This window comes from Sus scrofa, chromosome 2 (genome assembly GCF_000003025.6).
Source record: "Sus scrofa isolate TJ Tabasco breed Duroc chromosome 2, Sscrofa11.1, whole genome shotgun sequence".
NCBI classification, from domain to species: Eukaryota; Metazoa; Chordata; class Mammalia; order Artiodactyla; family Suidae; genus Sus; species Sus scrofa.
The window spans coordinates 141,190,809-141,216,706 of NC_010444.4; the positions used below are offsets into that span (position 1 = coordinate 141,190,809).

General features: G+C 38.9%; 1 protein-coding gene across 31 annotated transcripts in view; it reads left to right on the forward strand.

The window, feature by feature from the left end:
- Window positions 1–25,898, forward strand: part of MATR3 (matrin 3) — a 50,745-nt gene that overhangs the window by 11,294 nt on the left and 13,553 nt on the right. For 8 of the 31 annotated variants that reach the window (XM_021084851.1, XM_005661707.3, XM_021084847.1 and 5 more), the window contains 2 exons: window positions 19,259–20,349; window positions 25,263–25,324. In XM_021084851.1, coding sequence (XP_020940510.1) covers window positions 19,438–20,349; window positions 25,263–25,324 — 974 coding nt within the window. In that variant the 5' untranslated portion in view covers window positions 19,259–19,437. The other 23 variants (XR_002341935.1, XM_021084863.1, XM_021084867.1 and 20 more) reach the window with 20 other exon arrangements.

Below are 25,898 nucleotides of genomic sequence, written 5' to 3' on the forward strand. Positions count from 1 at the left end.
AAAAGGGGTCTCCAGCAATTCATTCTGCCTCACATGTCACCTATGAGCCTCTTGGAAGGCCTTAATGGGTCACATATCCCCACCATTAGTCTTGCCTTTTGGTAGTGTTTATCACATTTTATAAAGTTCTTCATGCTTAAGCTATTAAGTTATGGGCTCAACGAGAGGGTCAGAATAAGAATTTCAAGACGTTTAAAAATTCCTCTAGGATTTACATGTTTAGAAGATGGGAGAGAAGTTGGATTCTCAAAAAATATACCTGCCAAATAAGGGGCACAAAGACATTAGTAGATACACACTAATAAACCATTATATAATAATAACATAGAAATGTCATTCCTAGATTATTTTAAGAATACATCAAGAATAAATGCAAATAATTGATCTCAATACAAGTAATAGAATCTCCCTACCTGCTAAAATGCCTGAGTCAAGATTTCGAACCTGATAAAATATATATTGCTCCAAAAGCCTGTGTGATGCTTCATAGGGAAACTCCAGAAGCGCTCCTACTAAAAGAAAGCTTTGTTCTAAGGTTTTATTCAAAGGCAATTAGGTGGAAGAAAATAAATGTAGAAATAGGGAAAGCGGTAAAAATCAGTAATAGATGGTAAGTTTACTTACTTGATACGGGTATCGACTGAGAATAGTTCATTGATGTAGCAAGTAATGTTTAAAGATAAAGTGGAAGGAAAACTAAGCTAGGAATAATTAAGGAGATGTATAAAATATATAAGAAAATGTCAAAATAATGACAAACACAAATGAGACCTAAAAAGGTTGTCATGCCATATCCACTAAGTCTCAGATCATTCTAAAGAAAAAGACGATGATACTGGCACCTGAGTAGACCACCCTGAATGGAACAGAAATAGATGCTGAAACAAATGAAATGGTGCAGGAAAACAGGGAATCTGTATCTTAATCATGTAGTAACTTTGTCTTCTAAGTGGAAAAATTAAATGAATATTTCTTAAAAAGTGGGTGTGTCTAGAATTTTTAAAATTCCATATGGAAAAACAATGAGGAAAAATCTCAAAACCAATGTTTGCCAAGAGTTATTTTTCTTAAATGGCCACAGCCATGGCAGACCAGAGCTGTGCACTGCTGTTTTCTTTTTTCTTTTTTTTGTCTTTTTGCCATTTTCTTGGGCCGCTCTCGCAGCATATGGAGGTTCCCAGGCTAGGGGTAGAATTGGAGCTGTAGCCACCAGCCTACACCAGAGCCACAGCAACGCTGGATCCGAGCTGCGTCTGCAACCTACACCACAGCTCATGGCAACGCCGGATCCTTAACCCACTGAGCAAGGCCAGGGGTCGAACCCGCAACCTCATGGTTCCTAGTCGGATTCGTTAACCACTGCACCACGACGGGAACTCCTGCTGTTTCTTTTAACCCACCTCAGTGGGCCAGGGCTCAAACCCATGCTTGCACAGCAACCTGAACCACCGAAGTCGGATTCTTAACACATTGCATCACTGTGGGAGCACCAAGGGTCAGTTTTTCTTTAATACAATTGTTAGAGGCAAAAGCTCATTAACCCAATACATAATGGGCATAAGATATAAACAGTGAAAAAGTTGATGTGCATTTACCAATTAAATTTGAAATCAAAATTCCATTTCCCAGAAACCAGATTTACAAATAGAATTTGAGAAGTTGTCAAAGGAACGGGGGAACAGATACTCCATTATACGGTTAATTGGTATGATCTCTAAGGAGGGCAGTCTAGTTTTTTTGTTTTGTTTGTTTTTAGACTGCAGCATGCATGTGCAGAGACTCACTTCCCATACCAGAGATTGAACCTGGGCTGTAGCAGTGAAAGTACAGAATCCTAACTACTAGACCACCAAGGGAACTCCTGCAGTTTCATTTTTAAACTAAAAATGACTATATTCTGACTTAAACACATTCCAAATGCAATCAAAAGATAATTTGAGACATTTGAAAATGAGGGAGTACCCGTCTTGGCTCAGTGGTTAACGAATCCAACTAGGAACCATGAGGACACAGGCTCGATCCCTGGCCTGGCTCAGTGGGTTAAGGATCTGGCACTGCTGTGAGCTGCGGTGTAGGTCATAGATGCGGCTCAGATATAGCGTTGCTGTGGCTGTGGTGTAGGCCTGCAGTTGTAGCTCCGATTCGACCTCTAGTCTGAGAACCTCCATATGCCGCAGGTGTGACCCTAAAAAGACCAAAAAAAAGAAAGAAAATTAAATGATATTCCAATGTTTATATTTATTAGAAAACAGAGGAGTTCCCATTGTGGCACAGCGGAAATAAATCCTACTAGTATCCATGAGGACATGGGTTCAATCCCTGGCCGTATCAGTGGGTTAAGGATCCAGTATTGCCATGAGATGTGGTGTAGGTCACAGATGCGGCTCCAATTTGGCATTGCTGTGGCTGCGGTGTAGGCCTGCAGCTGCAGCTCCAATTTAACCCCTAACCTGGGAATTTCCATATGCCATGGGTGTGGCCCTAAAATGCAAAAAAAAAAGAAAAAATAGTTATGATCTCCCACAGTGTCTGCTTTTGCTAAATTGCAGAGTATTTCTGGCAGAGACTATGGGCCCAGGAGCCTCAAGTATCATTTGGCCTTCTATAGAAATTTTGACTGACCACTGTTGTAGAACAGCAGCATAGGATAAAAGTTTCTGCAATGATAGAAATGTTCTCCAAGCTGTCCACTATCTAAATGTAGATAGTAGGACTGCAGAGGTCCCTGCTGGCTCAGTGGGCTAAGGATCTGCTGTTGTCACTCAGGTTGCTGCTTTCTCCAAGGTTTGATCCCATGTCTGGGAAGGGAGGTCCTACATGTCAACCCCATGACAAAAAAAAAAAATATATATATATATATATAAAATAGGAGATCCTTAAAATACACAAATGGTTGATAGTAGTTGCCTTTATGTAAGGGAACAGTGATTGGGAAAACATTGCTGTATTTCTTATTTAAAAACCTTAAACCCTTTTCCCCTCTGTTGCCACTATTGAAAGCCACTGCTGTGGAGTGGGTTCATCCTGTCCCCATCCTGAGGGTGTGGCCAAATAAAAAAACTGGGTTTGCATTTATGTACAACCTAGTTCATATTCTGGCTTTGTCACTCTAGCTACATTCCCTTAGGCAAACTTCTTAATCTTTAAGACAAGATTAAAGGTTCTTTACTCTCTGATTATAATGCATTATCAAAGAAACTTTACAAAAAATAATGCCTTATCAGCTGACTTAGTGATTGTGGTGTCAGAATACGTGCCCTCTATATGGTTCCTCTGCTCAAAACACTAAAAGCTCTTCATTTTCAGCTCCAGTCTAGACTATTCTGGCGATTAAACCTTTATTCCAACCTTGTCTCTTAGATCTTTCAAAGTCTCAGCAGAAGTTCTTCTTAGCCTCCTTATCCCTGGTACCACACGTACTCCCAAGAACCTGAATGTGAATAGAGCTTTTGATCTCTCTCTCTCTTGATAGCCAGGTACTTCGAGGCCAGGTTCCTTGTCCAGTCTTCATCAGACTGGGATCCTCAAGAGCTGGTACTTGGTCTTATATCCATCATTGTATCCCTACCCTGGGACAGTGCTTTTCATGAAATAGGTACTTAATGACTGAAATCTTGTATGATTTCCAATGGTTTCCAATGTCTTTTGCTGTTGACCCACAAACCAGATTCCCCAATAAATAATTACTCAACTGAAAAAGTTTGCCTTTTCTTTGTTTGATCACCAAATGGCATTAACAGCTTTGTATAAAAGCATGGTAAGTGTATATCTGAACAAAGATGCATTCATGTTTCTTTCTCCAGAAAAGCAGAACCTCTTTTTCCAGTCAAAGTTGGGGACAACATAAATAGAACTCATCCAAAATCATTTGGAATCAACAGAAAGCTGATCTGGTTTCCACTGAAGGAGGACCCAAGATTCACTAAAGATTTGTGTTCTCCCTTAAATTTCATACCAATGACTAGTGGGCTCATTCAAGCGACCCCAGTTCTTGCTATCTTCTGTGGAATGCTTTCTCAGAGCCTATAGAAAATCATACAATATTCTTGGAGATGTGGGATTAGTTTAACTCTTCACAAAGGCTATTTTAGTATTTTTCCTCATGCAACTCTAGCGCTCTCCACAGATGGCTTAGTCACAGAAAATTGAAGTCACCTAATTCCTAATGAAAACCATCTGCCATATCTCTTGTTACACTAAATGCATGTCTCCTTCAGATCACATTCGTTGAGTAGCATCCAGTATGAATTCTCCCTTCTCTACCTGTTTATTTTCAACCAGTCCTTTGCTAAGATAACTTTTGGCAAATGTTTTAATTGTGTTCAACACTCTCCCATATTTAGTAAAACAAGCCTTCCTCCACCTTGCTTTCTCCTCTCTTCATAGCTAAACTTTCTGTATTCAGTTGTTTCCATCTTACTGCTTTCCATACACTCAGCACTTACTGACTTCTCCCGCTTATTGGGGAGCAATGCAATGAAAATGTCCATGTGTAGATGTTTTTAGTCCTAGTGTGACCTCCTGGTAGCACATGACCCTGTCGATCACTTTCTTCCTTAAATACTTTGGCTGGCAAGGCAATACAATTTGTGTCTCTCCTCTTTCCACATCTTTGCTCCCCTTTCCCAAATGTACTCACTTGGTCTCTCTGGGGGGGCATGCTGAAGTTCAGGGGTCAGCGATCTAACCCTAGCCACAGCAGTGGCTGGATCCTTAACTCACTGAGCCACCAGTGGGTAATTCTCTACCAGTTTCCTTAAACAGAGTAGTCATTCATTCATTCATCTTCCATATCCAATCAAGTTAGTGAGACTTGCTTTTTGTCCTAAATGATCTCTTCAATTTTCTCCATGTCTGCTCTTCAGCACTGCACCCTCCACTATCTTGACAATGGATCCAGAAGGATTTTTCAAAGTGTGCTCGAATCTGATTCAGCACACTTTTAAAAATTAAAAATTTGATGGAGTTCCCATTGTGGCTCAGTGGTTAACAAATCCAACTAGGAACGATGAGGTTGCGGGATCAATCCCTGGCCTCGCTCAATGGCTTAAGGATCTGGCGTTGCCATGAGCTGTGGTGTAGGTCGCAGACGTGGCTCGGATCCCACGTTGCCGTGGCTCTGGCGTAGGCTGGCAGCTACAGCTCCGATTCGACCCTTAGCCTGGGAACCTCCAGATGCCATGGGTGTGGCCCTCAAAAATCCAAAAAAAAAAAAAATTAAAAATTTGAGGGCTATTAATCTGACTTGTATTCATTAATTTACCTCAGGTGTCAGGTGACTGCCTGTCCCTTTGCATTTAAACTTGAAACCTGGAGGTTCTGCTGTAGGACAGTGGGTTAAGAATCTTGACTGCAACGGTTTGGGTTGCTGTGAAAGTCCCTGGGGCAGTGGGGAAAAGGATTCAAACCCTGGCTTGCAAACTTCCATATGCAATGGGTTTGGCCATAAAATTAAACCTTGAAACCCCAGACAAATGGCCCCTTCCTCCAGCATTATCTACAATTCTCAGATTTTTCACACATCCTATATTCCTTTGCTCATAGGGGACTTGTCTCAAGAGTTGACATTCTAATTTACCAAATGGGTGTTCCCTCTGTGGCATAAGGGTAAAGGTGTCGCCGGAGTCCTGGTTCCATTCCCTGGTCCAGCACAGTAGGTTAAGGATCCGCCGTGGCACGGATCTGATCCCTGGCCTGGAAATTGCTTTTGCCTCCAGGTGTTCAAAACAGGGGGGAAAAATTCACCAAATGCCAGCAGCCGTCCTTCAGGATGATACGGGTTTTCGTTATTTTCAGTGACCATCTGCTTGGAACTGCTAAGATTAAAAACTAGCCGCAATGGTATCAGTCCCCACTTCCAGGCTCTACCTACTACTTGGCAAATCATTAAAGAATACCAGAGAAGACAGAAATCGAGTCTAAGCCAGGCACTCCCCAGACTCGCTTCTAACGCATACCCTAATTTAAAATTTGCACTATACAATCTAGAGGGGAGTTGGGAGAAATCCTTTGTGGGATTCGAACGCGTAAACTGCGGCTCTCCAGTCCCCGCCACTGCTGCGGGATTGAAGAACAACGACCGCCGCCGAAGCCGCGAGCGGCGAGCGCGCGCTGAGTAGGGGGAGGGGCCAGGCGCGCGCAGAAACGGGACCCGAGGTGGGTGGGGGCAAGCTCTCTCGCGAGAGTGGGTTTGTTCTTGGGCTGCAGCCGCCGCTGCCACCTCTTACCAGCGCCGTTGCTGCGGGGGATTGTGGGAGCCTCAGCGTCCCGCTCGCTTGGAGAGAGGTACCTCTCCTTTTCCCTCTCCCTTTTCTTAAGGTAGGCGTGAAGCGGGTAAGAATCGGGGTGGGGTGGCCGGGGGCTCTCCGCGTCCGCCGAGAGGAGGCAGGGACAGCGACAAGGGCCTCGGGGAACCGGCGGCGCGCCTTTCTTGCTCGCTCCCGCTCTGCCTCCCTCCGCGCTGCGTATGTGAGCCGCCTGATCGGCGGCCGCCATGTTAGGAGCGCAGTGGCGGCGCAACCAGCCTCCTCGAGCGGCGGAGGTGAGCGGTCCCGGAGGGAGACACCGGGCCAGCCAAGGGCCCAGGGTGCGGTGGGAGCGTCGGGGGGAGCCGAGGGCAGGCGATCGGCCAAGCTTCCTGCGTCCTGACCTGGCTGTGGGCGGGGGCGGGACAACGAGCCCGTTACACGCGGGTTGCAGCGTTGAGGGAAAAGGAGGAGCGCTCGAGGCCTGAGGGACTGACTGTCCGTAGGGGGCCTGCCGTTTGGGCAGGTTAGTTAAGCTAGCGAAGGCCTGGGAGAGCGCCGGCCGCAGGTATGTTGGCTTTTTCTAGTTTTGCGCCCTCCAAAATGGAGGGTTTCGCAGACTCGGAAAAGCTTATCCGTTTGAGCAGCGTTTCTTTCTCGGTGTCGCGGCTTTGGCCCTTCTCCTCGCGCATCGTTTCGTAGCGCCCCCTAAGACGGCCCCGTCCCCCGCCCACACATGCGCGCGCGATTTTAGCCGGACCTCAGACCCCGTCCCTCCCCACCCGCCGTCGCGGAAAAATGGCCGAAAAATGAAACGTTAACGCTTGTTTTTCGTGTTGCGTCGTGGATAAAGCCTTGTGCAGTACGCGGCGAGGCAGGAGGTTGGTTCTTGCGAGGGAGTCCCCTCGCATTCCTTCCCTCTTTATTGAAATACTCTCGGTCTCGGCGCCTCGAGAGAGGCTGGTGTGGCGTGGGGACCTTCCGGTTTCCAGACAAAGGGTTTAGGGTACTGTGCTGGAGTCGCGGCATCGTTGTTCTTTTCATTGCCGGCGCTGTGCCGCGTTCTGTGTTCTGCAGGGACTTTTCCCATTTACGGTGGAGGACTATCTCCTAGCTGTGTATCGTGCTCGCTGGCCCTATTCTGTGGAATAGTCCTGTTGGATCAGTTACAATTTTCCAGCCAGTTATTTCTAGAACGGTTGTGGCGATTCCGAAATTCTAGTCCTAAGCGCACTGGAATGGTGTGCGAGGCCTTGATTTCCCAGGTCGTCGTCGTGAGATTTTGCATTGATGCTGGGGGCTTGTTGACCAAAGCGTGGTTAAAGATTTTTTTTTTTTTTAAACAGTCAGCAAAACACAGTTTTCTTCCAGGTACGTTTAAACAGTTGTACTCCGCGGGCAAAAATGAGATTTTGGGCTATTTGCATACGTGTTCCAAATAAAATTCCCTTTGAAAACTAAATGGCTCAGTCATCTACAGAGTCTATCGACATAATTGTTTAACGTTAGTTTTTTTTTTTTTTTTTTTGGAACTCAAGGCGGGGAGGGCAGATTTTTGTTGCAAAAACGGTGCGTGACTCTTCTGCTTAACTAAACCTAAACACAGTTGAAGAACTGAACTACCTTAAGGTTCTCTGGCTGGTTATGTAAGGTTTGGAAAAGAGATCTTAGCCCGAAGCGTTTGTGTTCAAAGTGCCTTAAATTTACATTTCTTCCTTTGCGCCGTTAGGTGCTGATAACATTAGTGTATGCTTTATGCAGAGAGGAAGTTTGCACGTTATATTAATCTTCTCGGCTGTTAAGTGGAGTTGCTTTTACGGAACATTTTGAACTGATTAATTCTGAAGGGTTTAACCACCCTTGACCTGAACATTGTGTATGTTAAAGTCTTTAAACATACTAATTTTACTAATGCTTTTAGGGAAATTTAAATGCTAAATAGTATTACAAGTTGATATATAAACAAATTCTAGCAATTAGAGAATGCAAAGAGTTTTACGTAATTTTAGAAATAACAGGTAATTCAAATCCCTAAGATTACAGAATTAAAAACCAAGGAAGTGGTGTTATGTAGTTAACTAATGTCATTGCTGCCAGTGTGTTCTAGAACCCTTGCATTTTGATTGGATACTTGATTCAGGCTCTGCATGTTACAGTAAATAGGTTTAAAAATGGAAGAACTGCACTTAAAGGAATTTATCCTAAGGGAATAGTGTGTCAAAGATTTGTGTAAATAAATGTTAATGTTGGTTATTAAGCATATTTTAAAAATCTGAAAGCATCAATATTTGGACATCTGCTAATTAGAGTGTGGCCATCAAGTGGAAATCTATACAGCTATTTAAAACAGTGTTTTAAGAGGAGAGTAATGATGGGAAAATTACAGCAGAATATATAGTACTAAGTGGGAAGAAATGAAGTACTTTCTTTTCTTTTTTTCTTTGTGTCTTTTTGCCTTTTCTAGGGTCGCACCCTCGGCATATGGAGGTTCCCAGCTAGGGGTCGAATAGGAGCTGTAGCTGTCGGCCTACACCAGAGCCACAGCAGCGCCAGATCTGAGCCACATCTACAACCTACACCACAGCTCACAACAACGCTGGGTCATTAACCCGCTGAGGGGGCCTAGGGATTGAACCCACAACCTTATCGTTCCTAGTCAGATTAGTTGTCTCTGCGCCACAAGGGGAACTCCAAATGAAGTACTTTCAAAGGCTACATGTCTACAATTCTCTCAAATCAATGGCTTTTCTGCTCTACCTTTATTCACTGAACAACTTTCCTACCTATAAACCTTTTTGTCAGACATTTCAGAACTCTTTGTCCTAATAATCTAATGAAAAGACTCACATGTATCTAGAAACTTTTTTTATTGGCTGCACATGTGGCATGTAAAAGTTCCCTGAGCCAGGGATCCAGCATGCACCACAGCAGTGACAACACCAGGTCCCTAACTCGCTGAGCCGCTAGGGAACTCCAGCAATTCTAAATTAAAGTGATTTCCAACCGTGTTAACTTTGAGATAACCATAAACATTAAAAATTGTAAGGAGTTCCCTGGTGAGCGGGTTAAGGATCCAGCGTTGTCACTGCTGTGGCTTGGGTTTGATCCCTGGCCTTGGACCCAAACCACCCGTCTAGTTAGGGGGAGGGAGGAATTGGGAGGGTGAGAATAAGGTATACGCATTACTGTATGAAATAGATGATTAATGAGAACCTACTGTATAGCACAGGAAAGTCCACTCAATAGTTTGTAATAACCTATATGGGGGGGGAAGAATGGATGTTTTTGTGTGACTGATTCCCTTTGCTGCTCACCTGAAACTAATACAACATTGTAAATCAGCTATCCCCCAATAAAATTTAAAAAACAAAAATCATAAAACCCTACACTGTCTACAACCCTTCCACTCCCCCCACAATTTAGTATTGTCCACCCCAAACTTTGTCAAGCAAGTATACTAAGTTTTTAAAATTTTTAAACATTCTAACTTAAATTTTTTTTACTTAAAAATTTTAATTATTAGTCGTTCCCATCGTTGCCAGTGGAAACGAATCTGACTAGTATCCTTGAGGACGCAGGTTCAATCCCTGGCCTCACTTAGTGGATTAAGGATCTAGCATTGATGTGAGTTGTGGTATAGGTTGCAGGCCTGCTTTGCTGTGGTGGAAGCCATCAGCTATAGCTCCGATTCAAACCCTAGCCTGGGAACCTCCACATGCCATGGGTGTGGCCCTAAAAAGACCAAAAAAAATTTTTTTTAACCAGTTTTAATTATTGCACTTTAGTGGTGGCTCAGTGGGTTAAGGATTTGGCCTTTGTCACTGCTGTGGCACAGGTTCAATCTCTGGATCGGGAGTTTCCGTCTGCCAATGATAAGGCCAAAAATAAAACAAATTTAAACTTTAAAAATTTATTTAAAGATTTTAAAAAACTATTCCAAAGCTTAAGGCTAATTGGTATAATTTTTGTTTTGTTTTATTTACTGGAAATTTTGTTTTGTTCATGCCCATGGCTTCCAAAAATTGCCAGACTAAGGATTGAACCCACACCACAGCAGTGACAATGATGATCCTTAACCCACTGAGCCACCAGAGAACTTCTCTGGAAAGTTTTAAATGCCATAATTTCTGGCTTTCTTTTGTCCACAGTGTGGCAAGCCTGTGTTTTGTTGGTGCTAGTTTAGTCAGAAACAGGTTAGTAGGAAAAAAAGAGGATTCCCATGGTAGGGGTTGGAAGTATAATTCTTCCTAGCTATTGCTATATTTATAGATGCTGCTGGGTAAGAAGAGCAAAGCAGGGGGGAATTTCTATAGTAGATTCATAGTGGGTAGGCAGTATAGATGCAAGTGTAGAAAGTGCTCTATTGATACTGGAGTCTCAGGATATTTGATTTGCAGTATCATAGGTTGTTAATGAGGGTAGATGACTTTTTGATCTTTCAAGGTGATTTGTATGGTTTTTTCCCTCTGGGGGAAAACAAGAGTATTAAGAATTTTCTTTTGGTATAGTCACATATAGGATAAGAGCTTATACCCATGTAAACTTATGTTTAATGTTTAAAGGCAAGGGATCACCCGATTCCCACAACAGTTTTACCTAAATATTCTTGCTGTGAAAAGATGTGAACTAGAACAATTTTAATGCTTAGCTGTGTGTCCTTGTGTGGACTATGATAGTCTGGAAAAGCACAATGGAGGATGGAGTTTTACACTTAAGCTTCAGAAGACACCAAAAAATAGTCACAGCAGCATTATTGGTAATGACAGGAAAGTGAAAACCGTTTATCTAAATGTTCATCTTCTGCAAAATGGCTAAGTGTATGTACCATATACCTTAATGGCATATCAAGATACCATAATGCTATCTATATTGCAGTGAAAATACAGGTTTAATTCATGTGTAAATCAGTTCTTAAAAGAAAGTAAGAACAGTACATACATATTAAGCTAGTTTGTGTAAGCTTTAGAAAATTGGAGTTCCATTATGGTGAAATGGGTTAAGGATCCAGCATTGACACTGTAGCGGCATGCATCGCTACTGTGGCACAGGTTCAGTTCAGTTCGCAGGTTCAGCTCACGCTTGCCATGAGCACTGCCAAAAAGAAGGAAAGGAAAAGAGAAAAAGAGATGCAAAATTAATACTTTAAAAAGAGTTGTCTGTTAAGCGGTTAAACTTAAGAGACCGCAGAAGTGGAGGAGGAATCATTGGAAATTGGTTGGTAGAAGGTGTCGGAAGTATTGTTAATGTTGTTTCTAAAGTTGGGATGTTTGTATACGCTGTGGTTTGTATGTCAAGGGGTGTGCTGGGCCTTAAGAGAATTACTAGTGTTAAATGGAGAACATAGAGATGTATTACAGCTAATAATTTTACTTGAACAAGTACTAAGCAGTTTCTGTCACTGTTCATAGAGATTTTGATTAAGATGTTGACACGTGGTAGAAAATTATTTTAGAGAAGTAGAATGTAACGGATATATGTGAAAGGGATTGAAAACTATAGTGTGAACTTCATGTGGTGAGTAGTAGGGAGTAGTATGTTTTTGAAGAGAGGGTAAAATAATGAGCAATGGTTTAAGAGTCTTGTATTTTAAGCTGTGAACATGAACAGAAGTTCATCTGAAAGATAGGAGGACTGAGTATCTCCAGTAAGGCTACGGCAGAGGAGATAGAGGGGTATGGACTGCATTTCTGAAAAATGAGCAGGTAATTTAAAGGTAGAGTGGAAATAGAAAAGGAAGAGCTTTCGTTTGTTCACTTGCAGTAGAATCCAGTTTTCTTTTTCAATCTTATTTCTCTAGGTTACTACCAGTCTTTAAATCTGTTCTTTTAAAGCTGACTTCTACTTGGGTAAAAAAAAGTTCAAATTTTAGTTCTGGCTTTGAGTAGCAATAGATGAGATATTATAGTTGATATGTGAAATAGGGAGTACAGTACAAGTGAAAGGTGTATATGTCTCTGGGTCAGTCCTTCTATTTTGTTTTCTCATTGGTTGTGAGGATCAGATTACTTAAGGGAGATGATCACTAAGTTGCTTTCTTTGTGCCAGGCACCATGAAATGGTTGTTGTTTTTGTTCCCATTTCATTTTATTATTATATATTTTTTTGGCTGCACCTGCAGCACATGTGAGTTCCTGGGCCAGAGATGGAAACAGCTCCACAGCAGCACCACGAACCACTGCAGTGACAACACCAGATCCTTAACCTGCTGTGCCACAAGAGCAATCCTGAGTTGCTTTTGTGGTTCAGTGGACTAAAAACCTGATGAGTATCCATGCGGCTGAGGGTTCAGTCCCTGGCCTAGCTGCAAGCTGTGGTTTAGGTTGAATATGTTGCTTGGATCCGCATGGCTGTGGCTGTGGTATATAGGTCAGCATCTTCAGCTCCGATTTGACCCCTAGCCGGCAAGCTTCCGTATGCTGTGGGTGTGACCCTAAAAAGAAAATAAAGAGATGGAGTTTCCGTCGTGGCTCAGCAGAAACGAGTCTGACTAGAATGCATAAGTGTGAAGGTTCGGTCCCTGGCCTTGCTCTGTAGATTAAGGATCTGGTGTTGCCATGAGCTGTGGTGTAGCTGGCAGATGCAGCTCAGATCCTGTGTCGCTGTGGCTGTGGCGTAGGCTGGCAGCTCCAGCTCTGATTCGACCCCTAACCTGGGAATCTCTGTACGCTGAGGGTGCATCCCTAAAACAAAGAGAGAGAGAACTCCTTATTCCCACTTTACCTATGACAGGACAAACAGATACTAAGTAATTTGCCCTAGAGCACACAGCTATTTTGTAGTAGAACTAGGATTCAGTTCAGACATTTAGGCTCTAAAAATCTCAGATTATATCAGGATTTACATGCATGTTTGTCGAAACCAAGAGAGTAGATCATAAAGTTGTCAGTGGAGGGGAAAATCTTAAGGGTGCAGAATGGATGGTGTCTTGAGGAAAACCACAAATTTTGCCCTTTTTTTCCCCTCTCTCTCTTTTTCAGGCATATAGAAGTTTCTGGGCTAGGGATCAAATCCAAGCCACAGCTGCAGCAATGCCGGATCTTTAACCCACTGAGCAAAGCCAGGGATTGAACATGCATTCTCACGGATACTCTTAATCCACTGAGCCATGAGAATTCCAAACTTTGCTTTTTAAGTAAAGAAGAGAGTCAAGTTAGTGTCATGTGTCAAGAGTCAGAATTGTCCATTAAATGGAATAACTGTCCATCCTGTAGTATGAATTTACCTAATCAGTTCTCTGTATTGCTTCAAATCTGAAAATATTTAATGTCCAATTGGTAAAGTCACTAGGAAAAAAATTTAAGCCTAGGAAGAAGAAAAATATTCCAAGTCTTAATAAAGGAATCCTTTCTACAGATTACACTGAAGATTTTATTTTAGCAGCTGAAGGGACTGTTAGCCTTAGGATCAAGAAGTGGGTTAGAAGTTGAATCTGTCAGGTGGATTAAGACCAATAGTCTTAAAGCACTTACAACTATAAAGTGTAGTGCCAAAGAAGGCTGGAAAACAAGTATTAATATTTTTATCTTTGTGTGTGATGAGGCATGTAGTACAAAACTGAAATTAATAGAGCTGGATAGGCAACAACGGTAAACTGTATAGAATGGGGAATTATAGCCATTATCTTGTAATTGCTTATAATGGAGTATAATCTGCAACAATACTGAATTATTATGCTATACCCCTGAAATTAATATAGTATTATAAGTCAACTACAATTAAAAAAATAGAGCTGGGACTTTATTTCCTAAGGGGTTTACTATTTAAATTGATTAGTGGTTTTATTTTTTCAAAAAAAAAAAAAAACTTTTTGAGTCGCTCGAAGACACGCCATACTGAGATGAAATTATGGCACTAAAGAACATAGACTAAATTTAAGGTTTTAAAGTGGCTCAAACTCTACATAATTAATTATTTTAACATTTAAAAAACATTTTAAAAATCAAACCCATCATGGTTCAGCAGTTAACAAACCCGACCAGCATCCATGAGGACATGGGTTTGATCCCTGGCCTTGCTCGGTGAGTTAAGGATCCAGCATTGCCATGAGCTGTGGTAGAGATCACAGACGCAGTTCGGATCCTGAGTTGCTGTGGCTTTATATGTGCAGGGAAAAGATACGGTGATGTAAGCTAACAATAAAATGAAATTTTACTTAAAATGGGAACTATGTTATTTATAAAGTCATTATAAAATTAATAGGTGAGATGAATGTGGGAACTCAATGGGTTGGGATCGGCACCATCTCTGGAGCTTCAGGAGGCAGGTTTGATCCCCAGCCCCGCACAGTGGGTTAAGGATCTGGGGTTGCCACAGCTGCATCAAAGGTCCTAGCTGTGGCTAGGATCTGATCTCTAGCCCGGGAACTCAATATGCCTCAGGCCAAAAAAGAAAGAAAAATTAATAGGTGAGAAATTATAAAATAAGGAGTAATTAACCTAACCCTGTACTTTTAATTGGACATGAGTCAGATGCTTGGTTTAAAGTTCTGACCAGCAATTAATGGTTTTGTGTGATTGGTGACAAAACTTAAGCAGCTACCTTTCCCAGTTATTCTTCTTTAACTTACTAATAGTTAACTGTTGGTGACATGGTGAGGAAATTTTAATGTATTGGTATTGTTGGTTGCTACTTATATTTGGCATATTTTCACTTGAATAATGAAATACTCTTGCACCCTTTTGTGTTTTTAATTTAGAAGGGGAAAATACTGTAAGAAACTATTGTTTTCCAGCTGTTGCTTGTTAAATTTTTATGTGCGATTAAAGGGTTATTGTAAGATGATTTTGGAATGAAGATGGTCTCCTTTGCTGTGTTAAATTTATTCTTTATAATGGTAGAACATTCTCCTCACATTTTCATTTGTGTTGTTTTAAGAAGAAATTTTGCACATCTTTTTGTTGTTAAATGAGGCTTGTGTTTTGCACTGTCGATTTTTAAATAAATACACACACATACATATATGTGTATATAAAAAAAGGGTTATTGTAATGTCAGCATGTGGATATTTCTTTTTTGAGTATTTTTACAAGCCTTTATGATTATACTGTCTTAAAATTAGTTGTTTTTAAGAAGTGATTATTTTGGAGTTCGCGTTGTGGCACAGTGGAAATGATTCCAACTAGTATCTTTGAGCATGCCGGTTTGATCCCTGGCCTTGCTTTGTGGGTTGGTGACCCGGTGTTCTCCTGAGCTGTGGTGTAGGTCACAGATGCAGCCCAGATCCCGTGTTGCTGAGATTGTGGTATATGCTAATACCTTTTAAAGAACTAAAGTCTGGGAGTTCCCATTGTGGCTCAGTGGTAATAAACCCAACTAGTATCCATGGGGATCCGGGTTCCGTCCCTGGCCTTGCTCAGTGAAGGAAGGATCCAGCAATGCCATGAGCTGTGGTGTAGATCAGACTTGGCTGGGCTGGGATCTGGCGTTGCTGTGGCTGTGGCATAGGCCAGCAGCTACAGCTCCAATTCCACCCCTCTCCTGGGAACTTTCATATGCTGCAGGTTTTGTCCCAAAAAGCAAAAAAATAAAAATAAAAACCTTAAGTCTGCTTATGCTCATTTTACCTTATGCTAAATAACTCTCTGAAAGAGTATGTAAAAGGACTAAAAGGTAATCCTACATAGGAAATCTAGATATGGAACACTTTTTTGTTTCTGATCTCCATAGTCTTTCTGGGTATGTTAAGCTTATGTTTTTTTCTGAAGTATTTTAGCATTCCATTTCTTTTTTTTCTTTTTATGGCCGTACTTGAAGCATATGGAAGTTCCCCAGCTAGTGGGTGAATCAGAGGTGCAGTTGCTTGCCTACGCCACAGCTGTGGCAACACTGGATCCTTAACCCACTGAGCCACAGTGGGAACACCCGAGTTCCATTTCTTTTAATTGGAGAAGAAAATAAATTCGTCGAAGAGTATCAGATAGCATGGAATGTGGGGTTGAGTATTATTAACTGAAACTTGAGTATTATTAACTGTTAAGCATACATACAGATATTTGTTCAGGTGTTGAATGTGAAGCCAGCATCTTCAGTAGCACTTAGAGTTGTACCATGAACTAGGTTTAAGTTCCAGATTAATTATTTAGAATTGTTGATAGAAAACAGGTCCTTACGTGGCAGCAGAGTGGGTTAAGAAGCCAACTGTAGTGACTTGGCCTAGCGCAGTGTATCCGGCGTTGCTACAGCTGCAGCTTGAGTTCAATCCCTTCTATATGCCACAGGTGCATCCATAAAATTAAAACAAATTGTTTGCAAAAACGAGAATTTTAGTTGAGAATTTGAATATCAGGTTTTGGTTAAATGACGTTTGTGAAGCCTAACTATGGATAATGCTGTTTTGTTAATAGTGTTTACTGATTTTGGGGGGAGGGGGAAGGTACTTGTTTTTTGGAAGTGAAAGATTCTGCGTTAATGGGTGTTTAGAATTTATTGTACAAAGAATTTAAGTGGGTAAATTGGGTCTTGATATTACATTCTAGATTAGTTGTCTCAAAGGAACTATTTTCAAACTTTATTAACATCTATGAAAAGGTAGTTTTGTAACTGTAAAAAAACAGGCAGTAAAAGAAGCTAATCTTTAAACAGAAAAATCTTTAAATTAGTAAATGGCTCGTTATTGTACTTTCATAGGCAGTCTTAAAGGAGCCTTTTAAAGTGGCTTATTAATCTTACATTTACCATTGCCCAAAAATACTAAAGGAACTTTTTATAAATGCTCTTGTACCGGTGCTGTCTTGTCTGCCTTTCTTAATTTCTTCGTTCTAATAAAAGATTTTTAAGAACTTTGTTTGTTTTAACCAAAAGTCTGACTTAAGTTCCTTTTTAGTAATGCTATTCTCATGTTTGTGAGTGAAACTGCGTTTTAAGTTGAAATTCTTGAGTTACAAAAATATTAAGGTTATTCTTAATAAATTACAAGTTGTCATGGGATTTACATGGTTTGTCTTGCCCTTTTTCTTAGTTTTTCTGACATCCATTTTGTTTTTGTCTTAAGGTTATCATCTTCTACCTTTACTTCTCTTAACCTTTCCTTTTTGCAGATCCACCATTTTCATATATGCTCTAAAGGAAAGTAATTGAGATCTTTGTAATGCAATAATCATTTCCTTAAAATATGATCAAATTAAAAAATTTACACATGATCATAATGCCACAGTATAATTTCCCAAAGGGAAAAGAATGATTCTTTCAAAAGACTGGCTTTTCAATAATTCAAAGCTTTGGCTATCAAATGAAGGGCAAAGTTGCAATTAATAGTAACTTTGATACTGTGAAATTTTGATTTCGAAAAACCCTCTTAATGGTTTTGATTTTTTTTTTTAAGTATACGTGAGTATTTAGAGGGTCCTAACCAATGTTTACACAGTATTTCACCTGCCATTCTATGTGGCATTTATAAGACATATCAAAGAAACCTTCATCCAACAATGTTCACTTACTCTTGTCTTTATTAAATCTTTAAGTGTAAGTAGTTTACATAGTGGATCTTATCTAGAATTAGTTTCTTTGGTGTCTTTCCTCAAATTCATCTTCCTTGGTGTGCAAAACATCTTCTGTAATTCCAGTCACCTCTGATAGCATTTCTGTGTCTTTTTAACTTTGTTACATCTTTTTGTAAAATCTAACAGTCTTGCCTGCAACTTTTTTTTATACTTCTACCCTGTTTTCGTCCAGTGTTTCCTTACTTTAATCTGTCATTGGTGGAATTAGTCCCATAATAGACTTGTAACTATTGAATATTGCCTGGTTTTTACATTTATAAAGTTTAATATTTTAAACTAACACTTCTTGGGTTATGGGTGATCAAACGTGTGAAACTTAACTGAGCAGTGCCTTCTAGTAGAATTATGTAGCAAAGAATTTAAGATTTATTAACCTCTGTATGTAATTGTGATTATAAAATTGTTTCATCAAGGACATTTATTGTGTACATCACTTGGCTGATGTTTTATGAGATCATACGTAAATACTTTGCAAATTCTTATGTAACAGTTTTTTGAGGTAAAATAATGATTTAAGAAAGAAAATGGAAATTTCATTATTTTCACATCTTGGAGGATTGTGTTCAGAATTTAAATTTTGCAGGTGACTGGGCTATTCTTGTGAAAAGTTTACAGAAATCTATGTAAGCAAGATCTCGTTTTCATTTTAACCTGTTTTTGAGTTCTAGAGGGGCCATAGCCCAGAGCATTAAATGAATGTTAACGGCTGCTACCTTGGGAGTTTCACTTCTTTAAATCACCTATACTTCCTGTACCTGGGTTTTTTCTTGGGAGGTCTCCTGTTTCTGTATTGACCATACTTAGTTCTCCTTACCTTACGAGATTAGAAATGAAATAAGCAACTGCCTGATGTAGGATGGACAATAAGAAGGCAGTTAGTTATTTAGCTTAAATTTGTGCAGAAATCCTTAAACTGTAGGAAATCACTTATTTTTCTTCACATCTGTCTTTTACTGCAATTTGATTTTGCTGCATAAAGGTCTCAACTATTGTGTTTGGTCTTAGGTCTTATACTAGGTACTTGACACCTAAGCTTCATTTACTTTTGATTTTACTTGGTTCTTTCTGATAGTGCTAATAGGTTTCATTTTCCTAAAGCAGAATAAAACTGATTCATCTTTGACTTGCTGACCTTGATTTTTTGTTTTTTAGTCTTCTACTGGAACTTAAGCATCATACTATAGGGTGTATTTTTATTCTTCTAGAAGAAGAAACCCATCTATATTTTTATCTAAATTTTGATGTACTCAGACATCTAACCCTTCAATTGAAATGTTTTTAAATTCAGTATGAAATTCCCTTTAATAGTTAAACTTTAGTGTGAAAGACTACTTTTTAAATATCTATGCAGGCTCTGCATACATCTGAAATCTGTTTAAGATATGTAATTCCTTGTAAGTTTGAGATCTTAAAATGTTTTTTTTTTTAATCAACATGATGCATAAGTTTTTTTTTTCTAAAAAAACGGCATCTACTTAAAGGGATTTATGACTAAAATTGCTTATTTTTCTACAGAGTTGTCTGCTGGTTCTCAGCTTGAAGAAGATTCTACAGTCCTTATTGATCCTTTTTCTTGGCGTTACCATTTTTTTGAAGCAAAGTTAACCTAGTTTTCTAGTTTGAGCTTTCTTTTTGGCCATCTTAAAAAGATTTTTTTTTTTTAATCTATAAACTAGACAAGAGATAGTTCTACAATGTCCAAGTCATTCCAGCAGTCATCTCTCGGTAGGGACTCGCAGGGTCATGGGCGTGACCTGTCTGCAGCAGGAATAGGCCTTCTTGCTGCTGCTACCCAGTCTTTAAGTATGCCAGCATCTCTTGGAAGGATGAACCAGGGTACTGCACGCCTTGCTAGTTTAATGAATCTTGGAATGAGTTCTTCATTGAATCAACAAGGAGCTCATAGTGCACTGTCTTCTGCTAGTACTTCTTCCCATAATTTGCAGTCTATATTTAACATTGGAAGTAGAGGTCCGCTCCCTTTGTCTTCTCAACACCGTGGAGATGCAGACCAGGCCAGTAACATTTTGGCCAGCTTTGGTCTGTCTGCTAGAGACTTAGATGAACTGAGTCGTTATCCAGAGGACAAGATTACTCCTGAGAATTTGCCCCAGATCCTTCTACAGCTTAAAAGGAGGAGAACTGAAGAAGGCCCTACATTGAGTTATGGTAGAGATGGCAGATCTGCTACACGGGAGCCACCATACAGAGTACCTAGGGACGATTGGGAAGAAAAAAGGCACTTTAGAAGAGATAGTTTTGATGATCGTGGTCCTAGTCTCAACCCAGTGCTTGATTATGACCATGGAAGTCGTTCTCAAGAATCTGGTTATTATGACAGAATGGATTATGAAGATGACAGATTAAGAGATGGAGAAAGGTGTAGGGATGATTCTTTTTTTGGTGAGACCTCGCATAACTATCATAAATTTGACAGTGAGTATGAGAGAATGGGACGTGGTCCTGGCCCCTTACAAGAGAGATCTCTCTTTGAGAAAAAGAGGGGCGCTCCTCCAAGTAGCAATATTGAAGACTTCCATGGACTCTTACCGAAGGGTTATCCCCATCTGTGCTCTATATGTGATTTGCCAGTTCATTCTAATAAGGTGAGTTAATGCAACAGATACTTCTAATTTCTTTTACATTGTAGTGCCTATTCTGTATTTACCTATATCTTTTACTCTAATTCTGTAGTCTGATGACACTGAGTTGGTCAAGAATTTTTATGCTTTTGAGAACACTTACTTTATTTGGAAGGTAATTGTTTTTGAGCATTTTAAACCAGGGCTTTACATTAATACAATCTGCCTAGATTACTTCTGGCCACAAAACTGTCATCCACTGGGATTATCTTGTTGGTTTTTGGCATCAATATGTTCTTCTTAATCATATATTTAAGCAGGTTTTTTGTCTGCTTTGTTGAATGGTTTTAAGTATTTTTATTCTTTTTGTCTTTTTTTTTTTTTTTTTTTTTTTGCAGTCAATGTGCTCTGCCATTCAGGATGCTAGATATCAGCTCTCCATCTGTCTTAATTACTGATTTGTATGTAGTAAAGATGTATTCTTGAACAATTCTTTTTTCCTTATCTGTGGCTACAGGGAAAGAGTTAATGTAGAGCCCTGGTGTTTTCAGTATATTTCATATTTTAGAGTAGTTCATTCTTCCTTTTTTAATTCACCTTTAACACAAACTCTCATACTGTAACTGAAATTTTTCATCATTTTTTTTCTCCTTTTCCACAACTTTCTTAGACATACTTCCAAACTCACTTTTTATTATCCCATATTGCATCTATCCCTTTAGAGACTTGGAAAAAATCAACTGCTGCAGTATCATACTCTGTGTTCCTCGTAAGCATATTCTTTTTCTGACTTAGGTTTAGACTTCTGGTATAGTCATTTGAGGAAAAAAAAATCTAATTCTCCTTTGCTTTAATGATCACATCTGGCAAAATGGGAACTTTTTCAAAATGCCCCTTTAAATTTGTTGTCCTTTTCTCTTTTAACATTTTCAATGCTAATCATTTGCACTGGTTTTTTTTCCCCCCAAAATACAGTGCAGTTGACTTTATAAGTCAACATTATAGCAGTCCGCTAGCTTGATCTGTATAATCTAATCATCCATTTTTCCTGATGTGCTATACTTAACTGGAACATGCTGGTGCCATGAAACTGATTTGATGGTTTCTGTTACAGGTTTTTTCCTTTACAGTAACATCAGGAAGGGACATTTTCTTTTCATATCTATGCCTTTTAAATGTATTTTTTAGTGAGTATTGATTTTTGAGTAAACTAAACCATAGGTCATCACAGGTTTTATTTTTACTCTTTTAAAAAGTATTACCAGTCAATCCCTTTTCTGTGTTTGGATCTCAGGATTTTAGTCTCATATTATTAAGAGAAGAGACTTACATTGTTTGAATTTACAGAGTACTTTGAAAAATATCTTTAAGAAGCAATTCCTACCTAAATATACGTATATATTTCTGTAATACAAAATCTCTTGAATTAATGCATAAATAGGTTGAGTACACATGAATGTTTTAATCTTTAAGCCACATCAAAATAAAATAACTTCAAATGCTAAATTTATATTCAGGTTAATTTTCATTGATATAACTTATAGCAGTTAGGAAATTGTACTTAGCAGTTGTTTTGATGTCTTTTTTCAGATTTGTTGGATACACTGCGTATATCTTGGAATATAGTTTAGTTCAGTACTAAACTTCAAAATTTTTTGTTACCTCTTGCCTGTTTGCAGAAATGGCAATATTTAATATTCTCAAATAGATTTCTCTTAATTCCAAGAAAGATTGCTAGTTGCAGTGCCTCAAAGTGATTTGTAAGGGTTATTTAAAATCTTTACTACTAGAGTCATCATAAATCAAAAGCTTTTGTTGGAAATTTCCTTTTCATGACTTTGAGCAGTAATTTAACTTGGCTGCTTACACATAGGAAAAAAGTTCAGTAAAAAAACACAAAAGAAAACCAAGAAGGACTTACTCAGAAAAAAGTTTCTGTTTTTATATGTGTTACACTTCTGTCTCCAAATGTTGCTACCTTTAGTTCCTGAACAGGGATATTAATAAATAATGGTAGTAAATGGATCTAAATTGACAAAAGAACAGTTTTTGAATATTTGATGAAATTTTGGATTCAAGAGTAAGGCACCCTACCTAGTGCAAGAGGTACCTAAAACCCATAAAAATGCAGGTGCCCTAGCTATACTCTTTATTTTGTCACAAATGAAGAAACATTTAAGAATTATTTTAGAAGCCCTTTGTTTGATGGACAAAATTTATGGTAAATGTAAATTGTTAACCAATTTTAAGAAGTTTTTTTTAAGCACTTGGGTTCTCTTAATAATGTATTTTAGTTTCCTTAATATAGGTAATGTTTTCTGGGTATCTGCATTATTTTAAAAATAATTATATATTCACTTTTAGTAAGGAGCGTTCTCATTTATAGCTGATAAAGTATCAGTGAGTTTAGGGGAAATTCCTGTGGTGGAAGTAGATAATGAAAAATTTTAAAACATTTTATCCTGCTCTCTGGTATTGCTGCATAACTTGGAAAATCTGTTCTATTCAGTAAGTGTTAACATTAAATAGTCTATATGATCAAAACTTCTTCTTACTATGAAATAAACTTTTAGGTTAAAAACATCTAATTTGTCATCATTAGTTTTGATATTTTAAGTGACTTTCAGTGATGGTGTTGCTTTTATTTCTTTCTAGGTCATTTTAGAATGTCAAGTTGCTTTTCTACACAATCTCAAACTTGCCTTAAAATTCCTTTCACTTAAAGAAAACTGCCCACTACAGCCCTTTCGCTGTCTTGTCACTTGAGTTCATATTTTTCCTTTTAGTATTCTAGAAGCCCTTAAGTTACTCCTTTATTCTGCCATTCCAGATGTGCTTCTCCAAATTATCCTTTCTTTATATAACTTATAACTTAGGTATCTCAGTGACATCAAGGTGGATGTAGTTTTTCCTGTAGAACTTCTGGTTTTGAAAAGTGAATCCTTATTCTTTATTAATCTGATGTGAGAGTTAACCTCAATGTAGAATCCAAGGATAAAGGTTTTTTTTAAAAAACCCCTTTGGCTCTTAATCTCGCCTTAGACCAAATAGTAAAAGATCAGCTGTAGTAGTGCAGATTAGTAATCGATGGGCTTGAGAGGTATGTGACTGATTGTTTGATCTTGGCCTTACTTGTAGTACTGTGAAAGACCAGCCACACTTTCACAAGTTTGAACCTATAAGATCATGGGGGGATTGGATATAAATAACTTGGTTCAACCAGATAGATAGCCTTTCCATCTCCTACTAATTAGAAGCATGCCTAATAGAATAACTTCTCCTCCTCTCCCAACACACTACTTCTCAAGGATATTTTAAATCTGAATGTTTTTAGTTCAGAAAATTCTAAGTTAACGTATTTGTTTAATCCCGCTTCTGAATTTTGTGAACTTTACCTTTGGCGCCTCTTGGTTACAGCCATTTTTAAAGTGGCCTCCAACAACTCTGATCTGTTGCTTTGCAAGTACAAACCTTTTACATCCCAAGTATCTGATTGTAGAGCCAGCTGGAGAGATCTCGTCCAGTTCCTGAGCTGTATAGGCCATTATTTTTAAAAGACAGTCTAGCTTTGAAAGATAGCTCCCCAAGTTCAGAGAAGTGCCATTCTGTTTGGATATATTCCATTTTACCTCTTTCACAGGGTTTTAGTTAATTTTACTAGCGCATAGAAATGTGTGTAAACTCTTAAAATGTAAATTAAATTTAAAAAAATTAAATCCCATTTATAAAGTAACTTTGAAAAGCTTCAGAATGGTATCTCTTGTAATCTGGTTCAGCTCTAAGTGAGACACCCTTTTTAAAACATTGCCTGACCATGTTTTATGTTCCAAATATGATGTACTAGGTAGTATGGGTGTTGGAAAAGTTACCTTATTTTGTGGGGATTTGTGAAACAATAATGATTGAAAAGCAGGAATTGTAAAACAATATAGCTTTTTAAACAGTGTAATAGTAGTTTCTTTTCTTTCTTTTTAATTAAAAATTCCTTATTATTTAGCACTTCTTATGTGTCTGGCAATGTTCTGATAAGCAGGTTACCTTTATTAATTCGTTGACTTTTCACAAAACCTTAGGCGAATTATGAATCACAGTGAATTTAAATAATTTGTACCAAGGATTCACATCTTGTAAGTGGCACCTTGGGAAATGAGCCTAGGCAGTATATGGTAGCAGAGCCTACTTTTCCTCACTCCTCTTTCTTATGTTGCATAAAAGGTTAATCATTTAGATGTGGATTTTTAACAAAAGAAAGGAAAAATTATTTGAATAAAATAGGAAAAAATTAAATCCTTTAAAATTTAAAATAATCACAAAGGAGCAAATAGTGAAGAAATACGTTTTCCTCTCTAAAATTTGGAAATGGACACTCCTGAAATTTGCTTCTCTGTTTTTGGGAAATAATAATTGGGAGCTTAGTATTTTGATAAATGGGGAGCATTTTCTTGAAAAGACACTCTTGTTGAATCACCTTGGCTTTTTATGGCTTTAATACACTTGAAACATACCTCAAAGGCTGGGTGAATTTAAAGATAATATTTTTAACTGATTGTTCACATTTATAGCACATATATTTAGAGTTCTATAAAAACAATTCATAAAAATTCAGTTTGGTCCACCGCAGAAATTAATATGCCTACTGATCCTCGAGGTCAGTTGCCACTCTTGATCTTTATTAACTCTGTCTTTTCCCTGTTAAGTCTGTTAGTATGTTAACCAAGTTACCCAGTTTTTCCAAGAATGTGCATGGCGTATTTGAGGGCAGGATCAAGCTACAAGAATTCAGAGAAATGGTTTTGAAGTAATTGTGATCAGTGAATGGACAGATGTTTGTATAGCCTGTGATAATGCATGTAGATTAACATCCTAGAGTTTGAGTGGTTCAAATAAAAATATCTTAGTTTTATTTTTGTTAATTCTACTAATTTACTTTGCTGCAGGAGTGGAGTCAACATATCAATGGAGCAAGTCACAGTCGTCGATGCCAGCTTCTTCTTGAAATGTAGGAGTTTGAAATACCTTTAAAGCATCCTTACTGTGAATCAGAAACAGCCATTGATTGGTTTGGGGGAGTTCATCATTTACTTGTATATCCACATTGTTATTACTGCATAGTTGATGCTGTCCAGGCAATGCTAATTATAAACAATGTTTAGATCTGGGACTGTATATAGAATATTAGATGCAGTGATAGTGGTACTTTGTTATTTAATACTGTTTCTAGGGAGTTCCCCTTGTGGCTTAGTGGACTAGTGTCCATGAGGATGTGGGTTCAATCCCTGGCCTCCATCAGTGGGTGAACTGTGAGCTGTGGTGTAGGTCACAGACTAGCGACTTGAACCTGAGTGCTGTGGCTGTGGCGTAGGCCAGCCCCTGCAGCTCCAATTCAGCCCCTAGCCTGGGAACATCCATATGCCACAGGTGCAGCCTTAAAAAGCAAAAATAGATATATATGTTTCTAGGGTTAATAAACATTGGCTCTTTTTAATACAAATTGAAAGGATTTTTAATAGACTTGAAGCCGTTGATACTTGAAAGAGATAAGAGCATTTTCAATAACACTAATACATGCTCTG